At 48.2% G+C, this 12,781-nt stretch overlaps 1 protein-coding gene across 1 annotated transcript in view; it reads left to right on the top strand.

Annotated features, from left to right (window-relative positions):
• The window catches only part of ARPC1B (actin related protein 2/3 complex subunit 1B), a 50,683-nt gene extending 39,967 nt beyond the window's left edge, over positions 1 to 10,716 (top strand). Inside the window, exons 8-11 of the mRNA XM_038763805.1 lie at positions 1,210 to 1,285; positions 7,951 to 8,144; positions 9,031 to 9,121; positions 10,350 to 10,716. Coding sequence (XP_038619733.1) covers positions 1,210 to 1,285; positions 7,951 to 8,144; positions 9,031 to 9,121; positions 10,350 to 10,388 — 400 coding nt within the window. The 3' untranslated portion in view covers positions 10,389 to 10,716. The remainder of the gene's footprint in view (positions 1 to 1,209; positions 1,286 to 7,950; positions 8,145 to 9,030; positions 9,122 to 10,349) is intronic.
• Positions 10,717 to 12,781: the final 2,065 nt, after the last annotated feature.

Below are 12,781 nucleotides of genomic sequence, written 5' to 3'. Positions count from 1 at the left end.
AGCCTTCCTGGGTTCTGAGCTCAGAACAGCGAAAGCTCCCGGAAATAAACAGATAGTAATGATGAAATAAAGGTATCTGTTCAGCACTCACAGCTCCAGTTGTCAGCTGTGTGACTTTGGGCAAGTCACTTCATTCATTCAGTCGTATTTATTGAGCGCTTACTGTATGCAGAGCACTGTACTAAGCACTTGGGAATTACAATTCAGCAACAGATAGAGACAATCCCTATCCAACACTTCTCTGTGCCTCAGTTCCCTCATCTGCCAAATGGGGATGAAGACTGTGAGCCCCACGTGGGACAGCCTGATCACCTTGTATCCTCCCCAGCGCTCAGAACAGTGCTTTTGCACATAGTAAGCACTTAATAAATGCCATCAGTATTATTATTATTATTAAAATCTGAATCTGGGGAGTGAACTGGGGTACCAGGGCAACATATAGAGACGGTCCCTCCCCAACAGTGGGCTCACAGTCTAGAAGGGGGAGACAGACAACAAAACAAAACATATTAACAAAATAGAATAAATAGATACAAGTAAAATAAATAGAGTAATAAATACATACAAACATATATACAGGTGCTGTGGGGAGGGGAAAGAGGTAACGCGGGGGGGCGGTGGGGAGGGGGAAAGGAAGGAGGGGATCCACATCAGCACTTAGTACAGTGCTTGACCAATAGTAAGCGCTTAAATCAATCAATCGTATTTATTGAGCGCTTACTGTGTGCAGAGCACTGTACTAAGCGCTTGGGAAGTCCAAGTTGGCAACATCTAGAGACAGTCCCTACCCAACAGTGGGCTCACAGTCTATACCACCATCATCATATCTCACCTACCTTCTAGACCGTGAGCCCGCTGTTGGGTAGGGACCATCTCTAGATGTTGCCGACTTGGACTTCCCAAGCGCTTAGTCCAGCGCTCTGCGCACGGTAAGCGCTCAATAAATACGATTGATGATGATGATGATGATGATGAATAAATACGACTGATTGATTGACCGAGGCCAGCCGTCAGTGTCAGGAGTCTGTCAGCCCTAGCAGATGGGGCAGTGAGGGAACGGGAGAGGGAGAGCCACCTCTCCAAACTACCTCTGTTCCTTCATCCCTGCTCCCTTTCCCGTCTCGTGGTGTCCTTCCCTGGGGTGCCTGACAGTTCCTTCCGCGGGCCGGGCTGGGAATCGCTAACACTGTCCCTTGTTCCGTCTCTCAGGGTGGCCTCCCTGTTTTCGGAGTCACTGCCATTGCTGGCCCTCACCTTCATCACCGAGAACAGCCTGGTGGCAGGGGTAGGTCTGAGCGGGGCAGGAGGCGACGCGCGGGGAGGTGAGGGAAGAGAAAAAGGGGTCCTGTTGAGGGGCAGAACAGCCCACAGCATTACCGGTCTCCTGAGCATATTTATCAATATATTAATATTCATATCATATAATGTATTTACATTGCACATTAATATTTATATTTTATAACATATTTCTATTTTATATTATTAATATTGATTTTTATTAATAATATTTATTACTCTATTTTACTTGTGCATATCTATTCTATTTATTTTATTTTGTTAGTATGTTTGGTTTTGTTCTCCGTCTCCCCCTTTTAGACTGTGAGCCCACTGCTGGGTAGGGACTGTCTCTGTATGTTGCCAACTTGGACTTCCCAAGCGCTTAGTACAGTGCTCTGCACATAGTAAGCGCTCAATAAATCCGATTGATGATGATGATGATTATTATTAATATATTAATGTTTATATTATATAATATAGTTATATTATATGTCATATATAAATATTGATATTTATTAGTGATATTTATTACTCCATTTATTTATTTTACTTGTACATATCTATTCTATTTATTTTATTTTGTTAGTATGTTTGGTTTTGTTCTCTGTCTCCCCCTTTTAGACTGTGAGCCCACTGCTGGGTAGGGACCATCTCTATATGTTGCCAACTTGGACTTCCCAAGCGCTTAGTACAGTGCTCTGCACATAGTAAGCACTCAATAAATACGATTGATGATGATGATTAATATATTAATATTTATATTATATAATATATTTATGTTATATATATAAATATTTATTAATAATATTTATTACTCTATTTTACTTGTACCTATCTATTCTATTTATTTTATTTTGTTAGTATGTTTGGTTTTGTTCTCTGTCTCCCCCTTTTAGACTGTGAGCCCACTGCTGGGTAGGGACCGTCCCTATATGTTACCAACTTGTACTTCCCAAGCGCTTAGTACAGTGCTCTGCACACAGTAAGCGCTCAATAAATACGATTGAGGATGATGATGATTAATATATTAATATTTATATTATATAATATATTTATATTGTACATATATTAATATTTATATTTAGTAATAATATTTATTGCTCTATTTATTTATTTTACTTGTACATATCTATTCTATTTATTTTATTTTGTTAGTATGTTTGGTTTTGTTCTCTGTCTCCCCCTTTTAGACTGTGAGCCCACTGCTGGGTAGGGACCGTCTCTATATGTTACCAACTTGTACTTCCCAAGCACTTAGTACAGTGCTCTGCACATAGTAAGCGCTCAATAAAGACAATTGATGATGATTATTAATATATTCATATTTATATTATATAATATATTAATATTATATATTAATATTTATTAATGATGTTTATTACTCTATTTTACTTGTACATATCTATTCTATTTATTTTATTTTGTTAGTATGTTTGGTTTTGTTCTCTGTCCCCCCCTTTTAGACTGTGAGCCCACTGCTGGGTAGGGACTGTCTCTATAGGTTACCAACTTGTACTTCCCAAGCGCTTAGTCCAGTGCTCTGCACATAGTAAGCGCTCAATAAATACGACTGATGATGATGATGATTAATATATTAATATTTATATTATATAATATATTTATATTATCTGTTATATATTAGTATTAATATTTATTAATAATATTTATTACTCTACTTATTTTACTTGTACATATCTATTCTGTTTTATTTTGTTAGTATGTTTGGTTTTGTTCTCTGTCTCCCCCTTTTAGACTGTGAGCCCACTGGTGGGTAGGGACCGTCTCTATATGTTACCAACTTGTACTTCCCAAGCGCTTAGTACAGTGCTCTGCACACAGTAAGCGCTCAATAAATACGATTGATGATGATGATGATTAATATATTAATATTTATATTATATAATATATTTATATTGTATATTATATATTGATATTGATATTTATTAGTAATATTTATTACTCTATTTTACTTGTCCATATCTATTCTATTTATTTTATTTTGTTAGTATGTTTGGTTTTGTTCTCTGCCTCCCCCTTCTAGACTGTGAGCCCACTGCTGGGTAGGGACCGTCTCTATATGTTGCCAACTTGGACTTCCCAAGCGCTTAGTCCAGTGCTCTGCACACAGTAAGCGCTCAATAAATACGATCGATGATGATGATGATGATGGTGAGCTGTGCGGCTCCGGGGGAAATCTGGGTCCGGGGCGGCCTGTGCCAACTGGCTTTGGGGGAGAGGGGCAGGAGAGAGAGAGAGAGAGTGTGTTTGTGTTGAGAGTGTGTTTGTGTGTCGGGGTGGGTGGGTGTGTGAGTGTGGAGGGGTTTGTTGGGGGGATTTCTCCTCCACCGTTTAGCTGGGCTGGACCCACACTGGGACCAGGCTGATAAGATTGTGGGCCCTAGTAGTGAAGGGAGTAATGGTATTTATTATTATATATTATGTTAATAATAATAATAATAATAATAATGGCATTTATTAAGCGCTTACTATCAGCGTGGCTCAGTGGAAAGAGCCCGGGCTTCGGAGTCAGTGGTCATGGGTTCAAATCCCGGCTCCGCCGATTGTCAGCTGTGCACACAGTAAGCGCTCAATAAATATGATTGAATGAATGAATGAACTTGTATCGAAGAGAAGCAGCGTGGCTCAGTGGAAAGAGCCCGGGCTTCGGAGTCAGTGGTCATGGGTTCAAATCCCGGCTCCGCCGATTGTCAGCTGTGCACACAGTAAGCGCTCAATAAATATGATTGTATGAATGAATAAACTTGTATCGAAGAGAAGCAGCGTGGCTCAGTGGAAAGAGCCCGGGCTTCGGAGTCAGAGGTCACGGGTTCAAATCCCGGCTCCACCGATTGTCAGCTGTGCACACAGTAAGCGCTCAATAAATATGATTGAATGAATGAATTAACTTGTATCGAAGAGAAGCAGCGTGGCTCAGTGGAAAGAGCCCGGGCTTCGGAGTCAGAGGTCACGGGTTCAAATCCCGGCTCCACCGATTGTCAGCTGTGCACACAGTAAGCGCTCAATAAATATGATTGTATGAATGAATGAACTTGTATCGAAGAGAAGCAGCGTGGCTCAGTGGAAAGAGCCCGGGCTTCGGAGTCAGTGGTCATGCGTTCAAATCCCGGCTCTGCCAATTGTCAGCTGTGTGACTTTGGGCAAGTCACTTCACTTCTCTGGGCCTCAGTGACCTCATCTGGAAAATGGGGATTAAGACTGTGAGCCCCACGGGGGACAACCTGATCATCTTGTAATCTCCCCAGCGCTTAGAACAGTGCGTTGCACATCGTAAGCGCTTAATAAATGCCATTATTATTATTATTGCGAAGCACCGTTCTAAGCGCTGGGGAGGTTCCAAGGTGATCAGGTTGTCCCACGGGGGGCTCCCAGTCTTCATCCCCATTTTACAGATGAGGTAACCGAGGCACGGAGAAGTGACTTGCCCAAAGTCACCCAGCTGACAATTGGCGGAGCCGGGATTTGAACCCATGACCTCGGACTCCAAAGCCCGGGCTCTTTTCCACTGAGCCACGTAAGTGCTTACTATGTGCAAAGACCTGAGCCAAGTGCTGGGATAACCAGTCCATCAGGCAATAATATTTACTGAGTGCTTACCGGGTGCCGAGTACTCTTTTAAGCGCCTCGGAGAGTATAACTACAACCAGGGTTTTTTAAAATGGTATTTGTTCAGGTCTGTTATCAGAGAAGCAGCGTGGCTCAGTGGGAAGAGCCCGGGCTTTGGAGTCAGAGGTCCTGGGTTCAAATCCCAGCTCCGCCAATTGTCAGCTGTGTGACTTTGGGCAAGTCACTTCACTTCTCTGGGCCTCAGTTCCCTCATCTGGAAAATGGGGATTAAGACTGTGAGCCCCCCGTGGAACAACCTGATCACCTTGTAACCTCCCCAGTGCTTAGAACAGTGCTTTGCACATAGTAAGCACTTAATAAATGCCATTATTATTATTATTATTGTAATTTCTATCATTACTTAGCAAATACTGTAATAATAATTATTGCTATTAATAGTCAGTCATTCAATCATATTTATTGAGCGCTTACTGTGTGCAGAGCACTGTACTAAGCGCTTGGGGAGTACAAGTTGGCAACATATAGAGACGGTCCCTACCCAGAAGCGGGCTCACAGTCTAGAAATAATCATAACAATAATAATTACAGTATTTGTTAAGCATTTACTATATGTCAAGCACTGTTCTAAGCGCTGAGGTCGATTCAGGTTTTCTAGGTTGGAGACAGTCCCTGTCCCACTTAGGACTCACAGTCTAACGGAGGAAGATTTAACCCCCATTTTACAGATGAGGTCACTGAGGCAGAGAGAAGTTCAGTAAGTTGCCCAAGGACACACACACAAGGCAAGTGGCAAAGCCAGGATTAGAACTCAGGTCCTCTGACTCCCAAGCCTGTGCTCTTTCCACTAGGGAACACAGAGAAGCAGCGTGGCTCAGTGGAAAGAGCCCGGGCTTTGGAGTCAGAGGTCATGGGTTCAAATCCCAGCTCCGCCACTTGTCAGCTGGGTGACTTTGGGCAAGTCACTTCACTTCTCTGGGCCTCAGTTCCCTCATCTGTAAAATGGGGATTAAGACTGTGGGCCCCCTGTGGGACAACATGATGGCCTTGTAACCTCCCCAGCGCTTAGCACAGTGCTTTGCACATAGTAAGCGCTTAATAAATGCCATCATTATGAAGCAGCGTGGCTCACTGGAAAGGGCCCGGGCTTTGGAGTCAGAGGTCATGGGTTCGAATCCCGACTCCGCCACATGTCTGCTGTGTGACCTTGGACAAGTCACTTAACTTCTCTGAGCCTCAGTTACCTCATCTGTAAAATGGGGATGAAGACTGTGAGCCCCGCGTGGGGCAACCTGATCACCTTGTATCCACCCCTGAGCGCTTAGAACAGTGCTTTGCGCATAGTAAGCACTTACTAAATGCCATCATTATTATTATTATTATTAGAACAGTGCTTTGCACATAGTTAGTGCTTAACAAATACCATTATTATTATTATTATCAGAACAGTGCTTTGCACGTAGTAAGTACTTAATAAATGACATAATTCTCCGTGTTGGTAGACACGTTCTCTACCCACGGCGAGCTTACAGTCTAGAGGGGTGACGGGCATTAATAGAAATGAAGGTTTTCAAGGCAAACTGTTTGGATAAGGCCCATGCCCTCGGGCAAACAGACCCCCAAAGATTCAATCAATCAATCAATCGTATTTATTGAGCGCTTACTGTGTGCAGAGCACTGTACTAAGCGCTTGGGAAATCCAAGTTGGCAACATATAGAGACGGTCCCTACCCAACAGTGGGCTGAATCTCTAGAGGCGGGGGCCGGGCCCCTGTCCTCCTCAAGGGGCAGGGGCTCCATCTCCTATGAAAAGCAGCGTGGCTCAGTGGGAAGAGCCCGGGCTTTGGAGTCAGAGGTCGTGGGTTCGAATCCCGGCCCCGCCAGCTGTCAGCTGGGCGACTTTGGGCAAGTCGCTTCACTTCTCTGGGCCTCAGTGACCTCATCTGTAAAATGGGGATTCAATCAATCAATCGTATTGAGCGCTTACTGTGTGCAGAGCACTGGACTAAGTGCTTGGGAAGTCCAAGTTGGCAACATCCAGCGATGGTCCCTACCCAATGGTGGGCTCGCAGTCTAGAAGGGGGAGACAGAGAACAAAACCAAACATATTGACAAAATAAAATAAATAGAATAGATATGTACAAGTAAAATAAATAGAGTAATAAATATGTACAAACATATATACACATATTCAGGTATATGGGGATTCAATCAATCAATCAATCAATCGTATTTATTGACCGCTTACTGTGTGCAGAGCACTGGACTAAGCGCTTGGGAAGTCCAAGTTGGCAACATATAGAGACGGTCCCTACCCAACGGTGGGCTCGCAGTCTAGAGGGGGGGGAGACAGAGAACAAAACCAAACATATTAACAAAATAAAATAAATAGAATAGATATGTACAAGTAAAATAAATAGAGTAATAAATATGTACAAACATATATACAGGTATATACATATATACAGGATTCAGACTGTGAGCCCCCCGTGGGATAACCTGATCACCTTGTAAGCTCCCCAGCGCTTAGTCTTTTTAGACTGTGAGCCCACTGTTGGGTAGGGACCGTCTCTATATGTTGCCAACTTGTACTTCCAAAGCGCTTAGTACAGTGCTCTGCACACAGTAAGCGCTCAATAAATATGATTGATTGATTGATTGATTAGAACAGTGCTTTGCATGTAGCAAGCGCTTAATAAATACCATTATTATTATTTTTATTATCTCCTGTTGAGCTGCTTGTCTTCTCTGGCTGAGCCCTGGACGGGGAGGGCACAAGAAGCGAGGTGGACAGAGCTTAGAGAGGGCAGGGAGGACAGGGCATCACTATGTTTGTACAGATTTATTACTCTATTTATTTATTTATTTTACTTGTACATATCTATTCTATTTATTTTGTTAGTATGTTTGGTTTTGTTCTCTGTCTCCCCCTTCGAGACTGTGAGCCCACTGTTGGGTAGGGACCGTCTCTATATGTTGCCAACTTGGACTTCCCAAGCGCTTAGTCCGGTGCTGTGCACACAGTAAGCGCTCAATAAATACGATTGATTGATTGTCACCTCCACCCGCCCCTCCCACCCCGACTCCCAGGGCCACGACTGCTTCCCGATGCTCTTCACCTACGACGAGGGGCCCGGGGCGCTGAGCTTCGGGGGGCGGATGGATGTGCCCAAGCAGAGCTCGCAGCGCGGCATGACGGCGCGGGAACGCTTCCAGAGCATGGACAAGCGCGCCAGCTCCGACACCACCGCCAACCTGGACACGCTCCACAAGAACAGCATCAGGCACGTCGGCCGGGACGGGAAGACGGGGCTGGGCGGTGCGGGAGGAAAGGGCAGAACGGGGAGGGAGGCACTCTTTCCAGAAAGCACAGGACCGACCGGGGCCTCCTGACTCTCCCCACCCTCCATGACGACTCCAGGCGATTCCCGCCTTCCAATCCGTCCGTGAAGGAATAGCATTTCTAGAGCCCCGACTCTGTGCGGAGCGCTGTGCTGAACAATCGGGAGAGGACCCTGGAGTCGGAGGACTCCAGGGCGGCTGGGCGGCCTTGGCAAATCGTTTCATCATCATCATCAATCGTATTTATTGAGCGCTTACTGTGTGCAGAGCACTGTACTAAGCGCTTGGGAAGTACAAATTGGCAACATATAGAGACAATCTAACAATCACGGGGGACTCTGTCCGACGTCAGGGAGTGAAGACCTAGATGCCAAGAGCAAGAGAGAGGTCACCCATTCGTCCTTCATTAGACAGCTAGTACTTCAGAGAAAAGAAAAATGGCCAGGAAATCGTCTCAGCATATTCCTGCCAGAATGTATGCTTTATGTCTATCTGCATTTACAAACATAAACATATGTATTTTTTCAAGCTACTCTACACATTCATTGTAGAGTACCGCTTCCCCGTGCGAAAATGGGGATTAAGACCGCGAACCCCATGTGGGACGTGAACTGCGTCCAACCTCGCGTCTACCCCGGGGCTTAGTACAGTGCCTGCCACGTGGCGAGCGTTTAACAAATACCATTGAGGAAAAAAAGGAGCAAGAGAGAGTTGACGTCAACTGAGAGGCCTGGCCGGGCTCCGGGGGTCCACTAAAAGGGTCGGGGCGCGGTGCGGAGAGGCTCCGGACATAACGTCTGTTCTCCCGTCCCCATCCCTCCTCGACAGCCAGATCTCCGTGCTGGCGGGAGGAAAGGCCAAGTGCTCCCAGTTCTGCACCACTGGAATGGACGGGGCGATGAGCATCTGGGACGTCAAGGTGAGCCTGGGGGCCGTTCGTGAGGGCAAGGAGGTTTACGGAGGAGAAAAGGGGAGAGACCAGATCGGCCCCGTAGCCGGGTGCAGCCGATAGCCCGGTCTTCGTGAGGTCTCCCTCCCCGGAAGAGCGGGATGGAGGGGCTGGGCAGGGAGGGAAGGGATTTTCCAGAGAGCACGGGACCAGCTCAGACCTCCTGACCTTCCCTGGGGCTTGGGGAGGGCGGGGGTTCAGCCGGTTGCTGCTGACCAACGGTGGCCTTCCCCGGGAACGGGTGGCGGGAGAGGGGGCGTCCAGTCAGGCCCGGCCTGAGCTCCCCTAAGTCTGGACCGCACGTGGCGGGGCGCTCCTCGGGGTAACGGCCTGGGCCTCGGGACCCGGTGCCCCTTTGGCTGGTTTCCCTGGGCAGGAGGGAATCAGAACCGGTCTCATCACCGGGCAGCTCCCTTTAAGTCGCCCCAAGGCTTGCGGCACGAGTGTCCGCCCCGGTCGCGCCACGGGGCGAGGGAGGCGATGGGCTCGGGGCCGGCTGAGCCGGACTTCTGGACTCAGGCGTCCCAGGCCTCTCGCGAGACCTGAGAATTTCTGGCAGGGCCTCAAATCAATCAATTGTATTTATTGAGCGCTTACTGTGTGCAGAGCACTGTACTAAGCGCTTGGGAAGCACAAGTTGGCAACATATAGAGACAGTCCCTACCCAACAGTGGGCTCAAATCACTCACAATGGGGGTTTTCCAGCTTGCTGGCTCTCTGAAGCCTGCCCGCCCCGATCTGCATCCCCCCCATCTCCCTAGGCCCCCACGAAGGGCTGGCACCCGGCGTTGGTTGGCGGATGCGTCCAACAGCCGCTACCTGGAGAAAGCCAATTACTCAGAGAAGCTTCCCAGGCTCAATCAATCAATGAATGGTATCTACTGAGCGCCAACTGTGCGCATTCCCCTTCCTGAGCCCAGTGGCGACGCGCTGCCTGACTTTGGGGCTCGTGAAGACTGGCGGAAGACTGGTTCTCGCTTCTCCATCAGGTCTCCGGAGGGGAGCTGACAGGGCCCGGCCTTTTCCCGGGGCCAGGCCCAATTTGCTTGGCCATCGGATAATAAAGGAGTGGGGTTTTTTTTCCCAAGTTTCCTCCCAAAGTTGGGGAGAGGATTCAAGGAGAGAGAGAGAAGGAAGAAAGAAAACAAACACTGGGTGTTCTTTGAGGACTAATCCTGCTTTCGCTCTCCTATTGTAGAGCCTGGAGTCTGCCCTGAAAGATCTCAAGATCAAATGATGGAAGTGCCCGGGGAGGCATTTCGCTGCTGGCCCTGCCCGGGCCCGGGAGCTGAGCTGAGCTGGGGCCCGGGGCCTGCCAGGCTTGCTCAAGGTGGCCAGCTTCGCTTTCGATGTTCCTATCCGCAAACTAGTTGATTGCAGGCCGGTGGTTGTTGGGGGGGGCCTCCCCCCAGCTCCCACTGCCCCAGCCCACCCTCCCGCAGGGCCCTGCCCCCCTAAAAGCTGAAGAATTGCATTTTATACGGAAGCTTTTTCACATAATAGAGCTACGTTGGCCATAAAAACGCTTCAAGACACGGACGAAATAAACACGCAAGCAGAGTCGGCCTGCCGCCTCGTTAACTTGATGTCAAACTTAGAACACGCTCACTCTTGCCATAATAATAATAATGATGGCATTTATTAAGCGCTTCCTATGTGCAAAGCACTGTTCTAAGCGCTGCAAGGTGATCAGGTTGTCCCACGGGGGGGCTCACAGTCTTAATCCCCATTTTACGGATGAGGGAACTGAGGCACGGAGAAGTGAAGTGACTTGTCCAAAGTCACACAGCCGGCAGTTGGCGGAGCCGGGATTTGAACTGATGATCTGACTCCAAAGCCCGGGCTTTTTCCACCGAGCCACGCTGCCATCACAGTCCGTCGGTCAGTGGCATTTACCGCGTGCAGAGCGCTTGGAAGAGGACAATACGGCAGAATTAGCGGGCGCTGCCCTGCCCCAAATGAGCAGCACTAAGGGGAGCCGCTGCCCGGGCGGAAATCATCCTTTCTCCTTCCCGGTGTTGCCACCCGGGCTGAAGGTTTCTCCTGCCCACGGGCCCGTTGGCATGGGTGGTTCTTGGCACGGGATTGTCATAGGGCGATGGTCCCGGGTTGAGGGTGTGCCAGTCTGGAGCCTGGGGCCCCTCGCTGCAGGAGGGGTGCCAGCTAGACCCGTTGTGCCGAAGCCCTGCTTCCCTGACGTGACTTCCCTTGGGACCATCGACGGAGACCGACGACGAGGAGGCGTCGGGGAGGTGAGTCGGCTCAGGGACGCTACGGAGAAAAAAGGGTCCCTTCTCCTCGATGGGGTGCGGGGAGGGAGGAGAGGAGCCCCGGAGGAACGGGACCCCAAGACTCTGGGGCCCTGGGCACCCCTCTGTAGATTCATGGGTCCTTTCAAGGCGGTTTTAGCTAAAAGATGCAGCAGAACGACGCAACAAAGGACAGTTCATTCAGTCGTATTTATTGAGCGCTTACTGTGTGCAGAGCACTGGACTCAGCGCTTTGTGTGCTCCGCGTTGGCCTTTCAGCCAATAGGGGAACTTCATTATCAGTGTTTTCTTCCTCTAATACAAAGGACACCTTTGTATATAACTTTTACTTTTTTATATATACACACACACACACACACACACACACACACACACTCAATCTCTCCTCTCTCTCCCTCACCCCCAAACTTATTACTTCCAGGTCATCAAAAGGGATATATTTTTTTTAACCTTCTGCAGCCCAGAAGCCTGAGAAAATTAGGGTCAACTGAACCCAAGGTGCAGATTTATTTTTTTTTAATTATAATGGTGGTATTTGTTAAGCCCTTACTATGTGCCGGGCACTGGCGTAGATATTTGCTAATCAGGTCGGGCCCAGTCCCCGTCCCACGGGGGGCTCGCGGTCTTAACGCTCATTTTACAGATGAGGTGACCGAGGCACAGAGAAGTGAATTGACTTGCTCAAGCCGCACAGTAGAGCCAGGATTAGAGCCCGGGTGCTTCTCACTCCTGGGCCTAGCCTCTATCCAATGGACCACACTGCTTCTCGGTCCCAGGAAGGCCTGGGGGATAGTTTTCTCTGGTCCAGGGCAGCCTGGGGGGGCAGGGGGTGGAAGATGTGCCTTAGCCTGGACTAGTTCAGGGCCAGAGAACTCCTAAAGGCTCCAGGACCATTCTAGGATAGGCCCGTGGGCCTGACTTGATCCAACCCTAGACTAGGCCTTACCTTTGGTCTGGGCCGAAGTAGGAAGGGGGGGCTTTTTGGCTCAATCCTGTGAGTCCAAACTGGATCAGCTTCTTCGGAAAGTATCGGGAGTGGAAGGGATGGAGAGGCGGTGCGGCCTGGTGGCGGGAAGAAAGGGCTGGGAAGCAGGCGGCCTGGCTTTTCATTCATTGTCGTATTTATTGAGCGCTTACTGTGTGCAGAGCACTGGACTAAGCGCTTGGGAAGTACAGGTTGGCAACATGGTCCCTACCAACCAGCGGGCTCACAGTCTAGAAGGGGGAGACAGAGAACAAAACATATTAACAAAATAAAATAATTAGAATATGTACAAATAAAATAATAATGAATGAACAAAGGGCTGGGAAGCAGGCGGCCTTGCTTTGTTTTGCCTCTGCCACAGGCCTGCTTCGTGAC

This window comes from Tachyglossus aculeatus, chromosome 21 (assembly GCF_015852505.1).
Source record: "Tachyglossus aculeatus isolate mTacAcu1 chromosome 21, mTacAcu1.pri, whole genome shotgun sequence".
NCBI lineage: Eukaryota > Metazoa > Chordata > Mammalia > Monotremata > Tachyglossidae > Tachyglossus > Tachyglossus aculeatus.
Note: the sequence above shows the minus strand (reverse complement) of the source record. Positions and strands in the feature narration are given on the sequence as shown.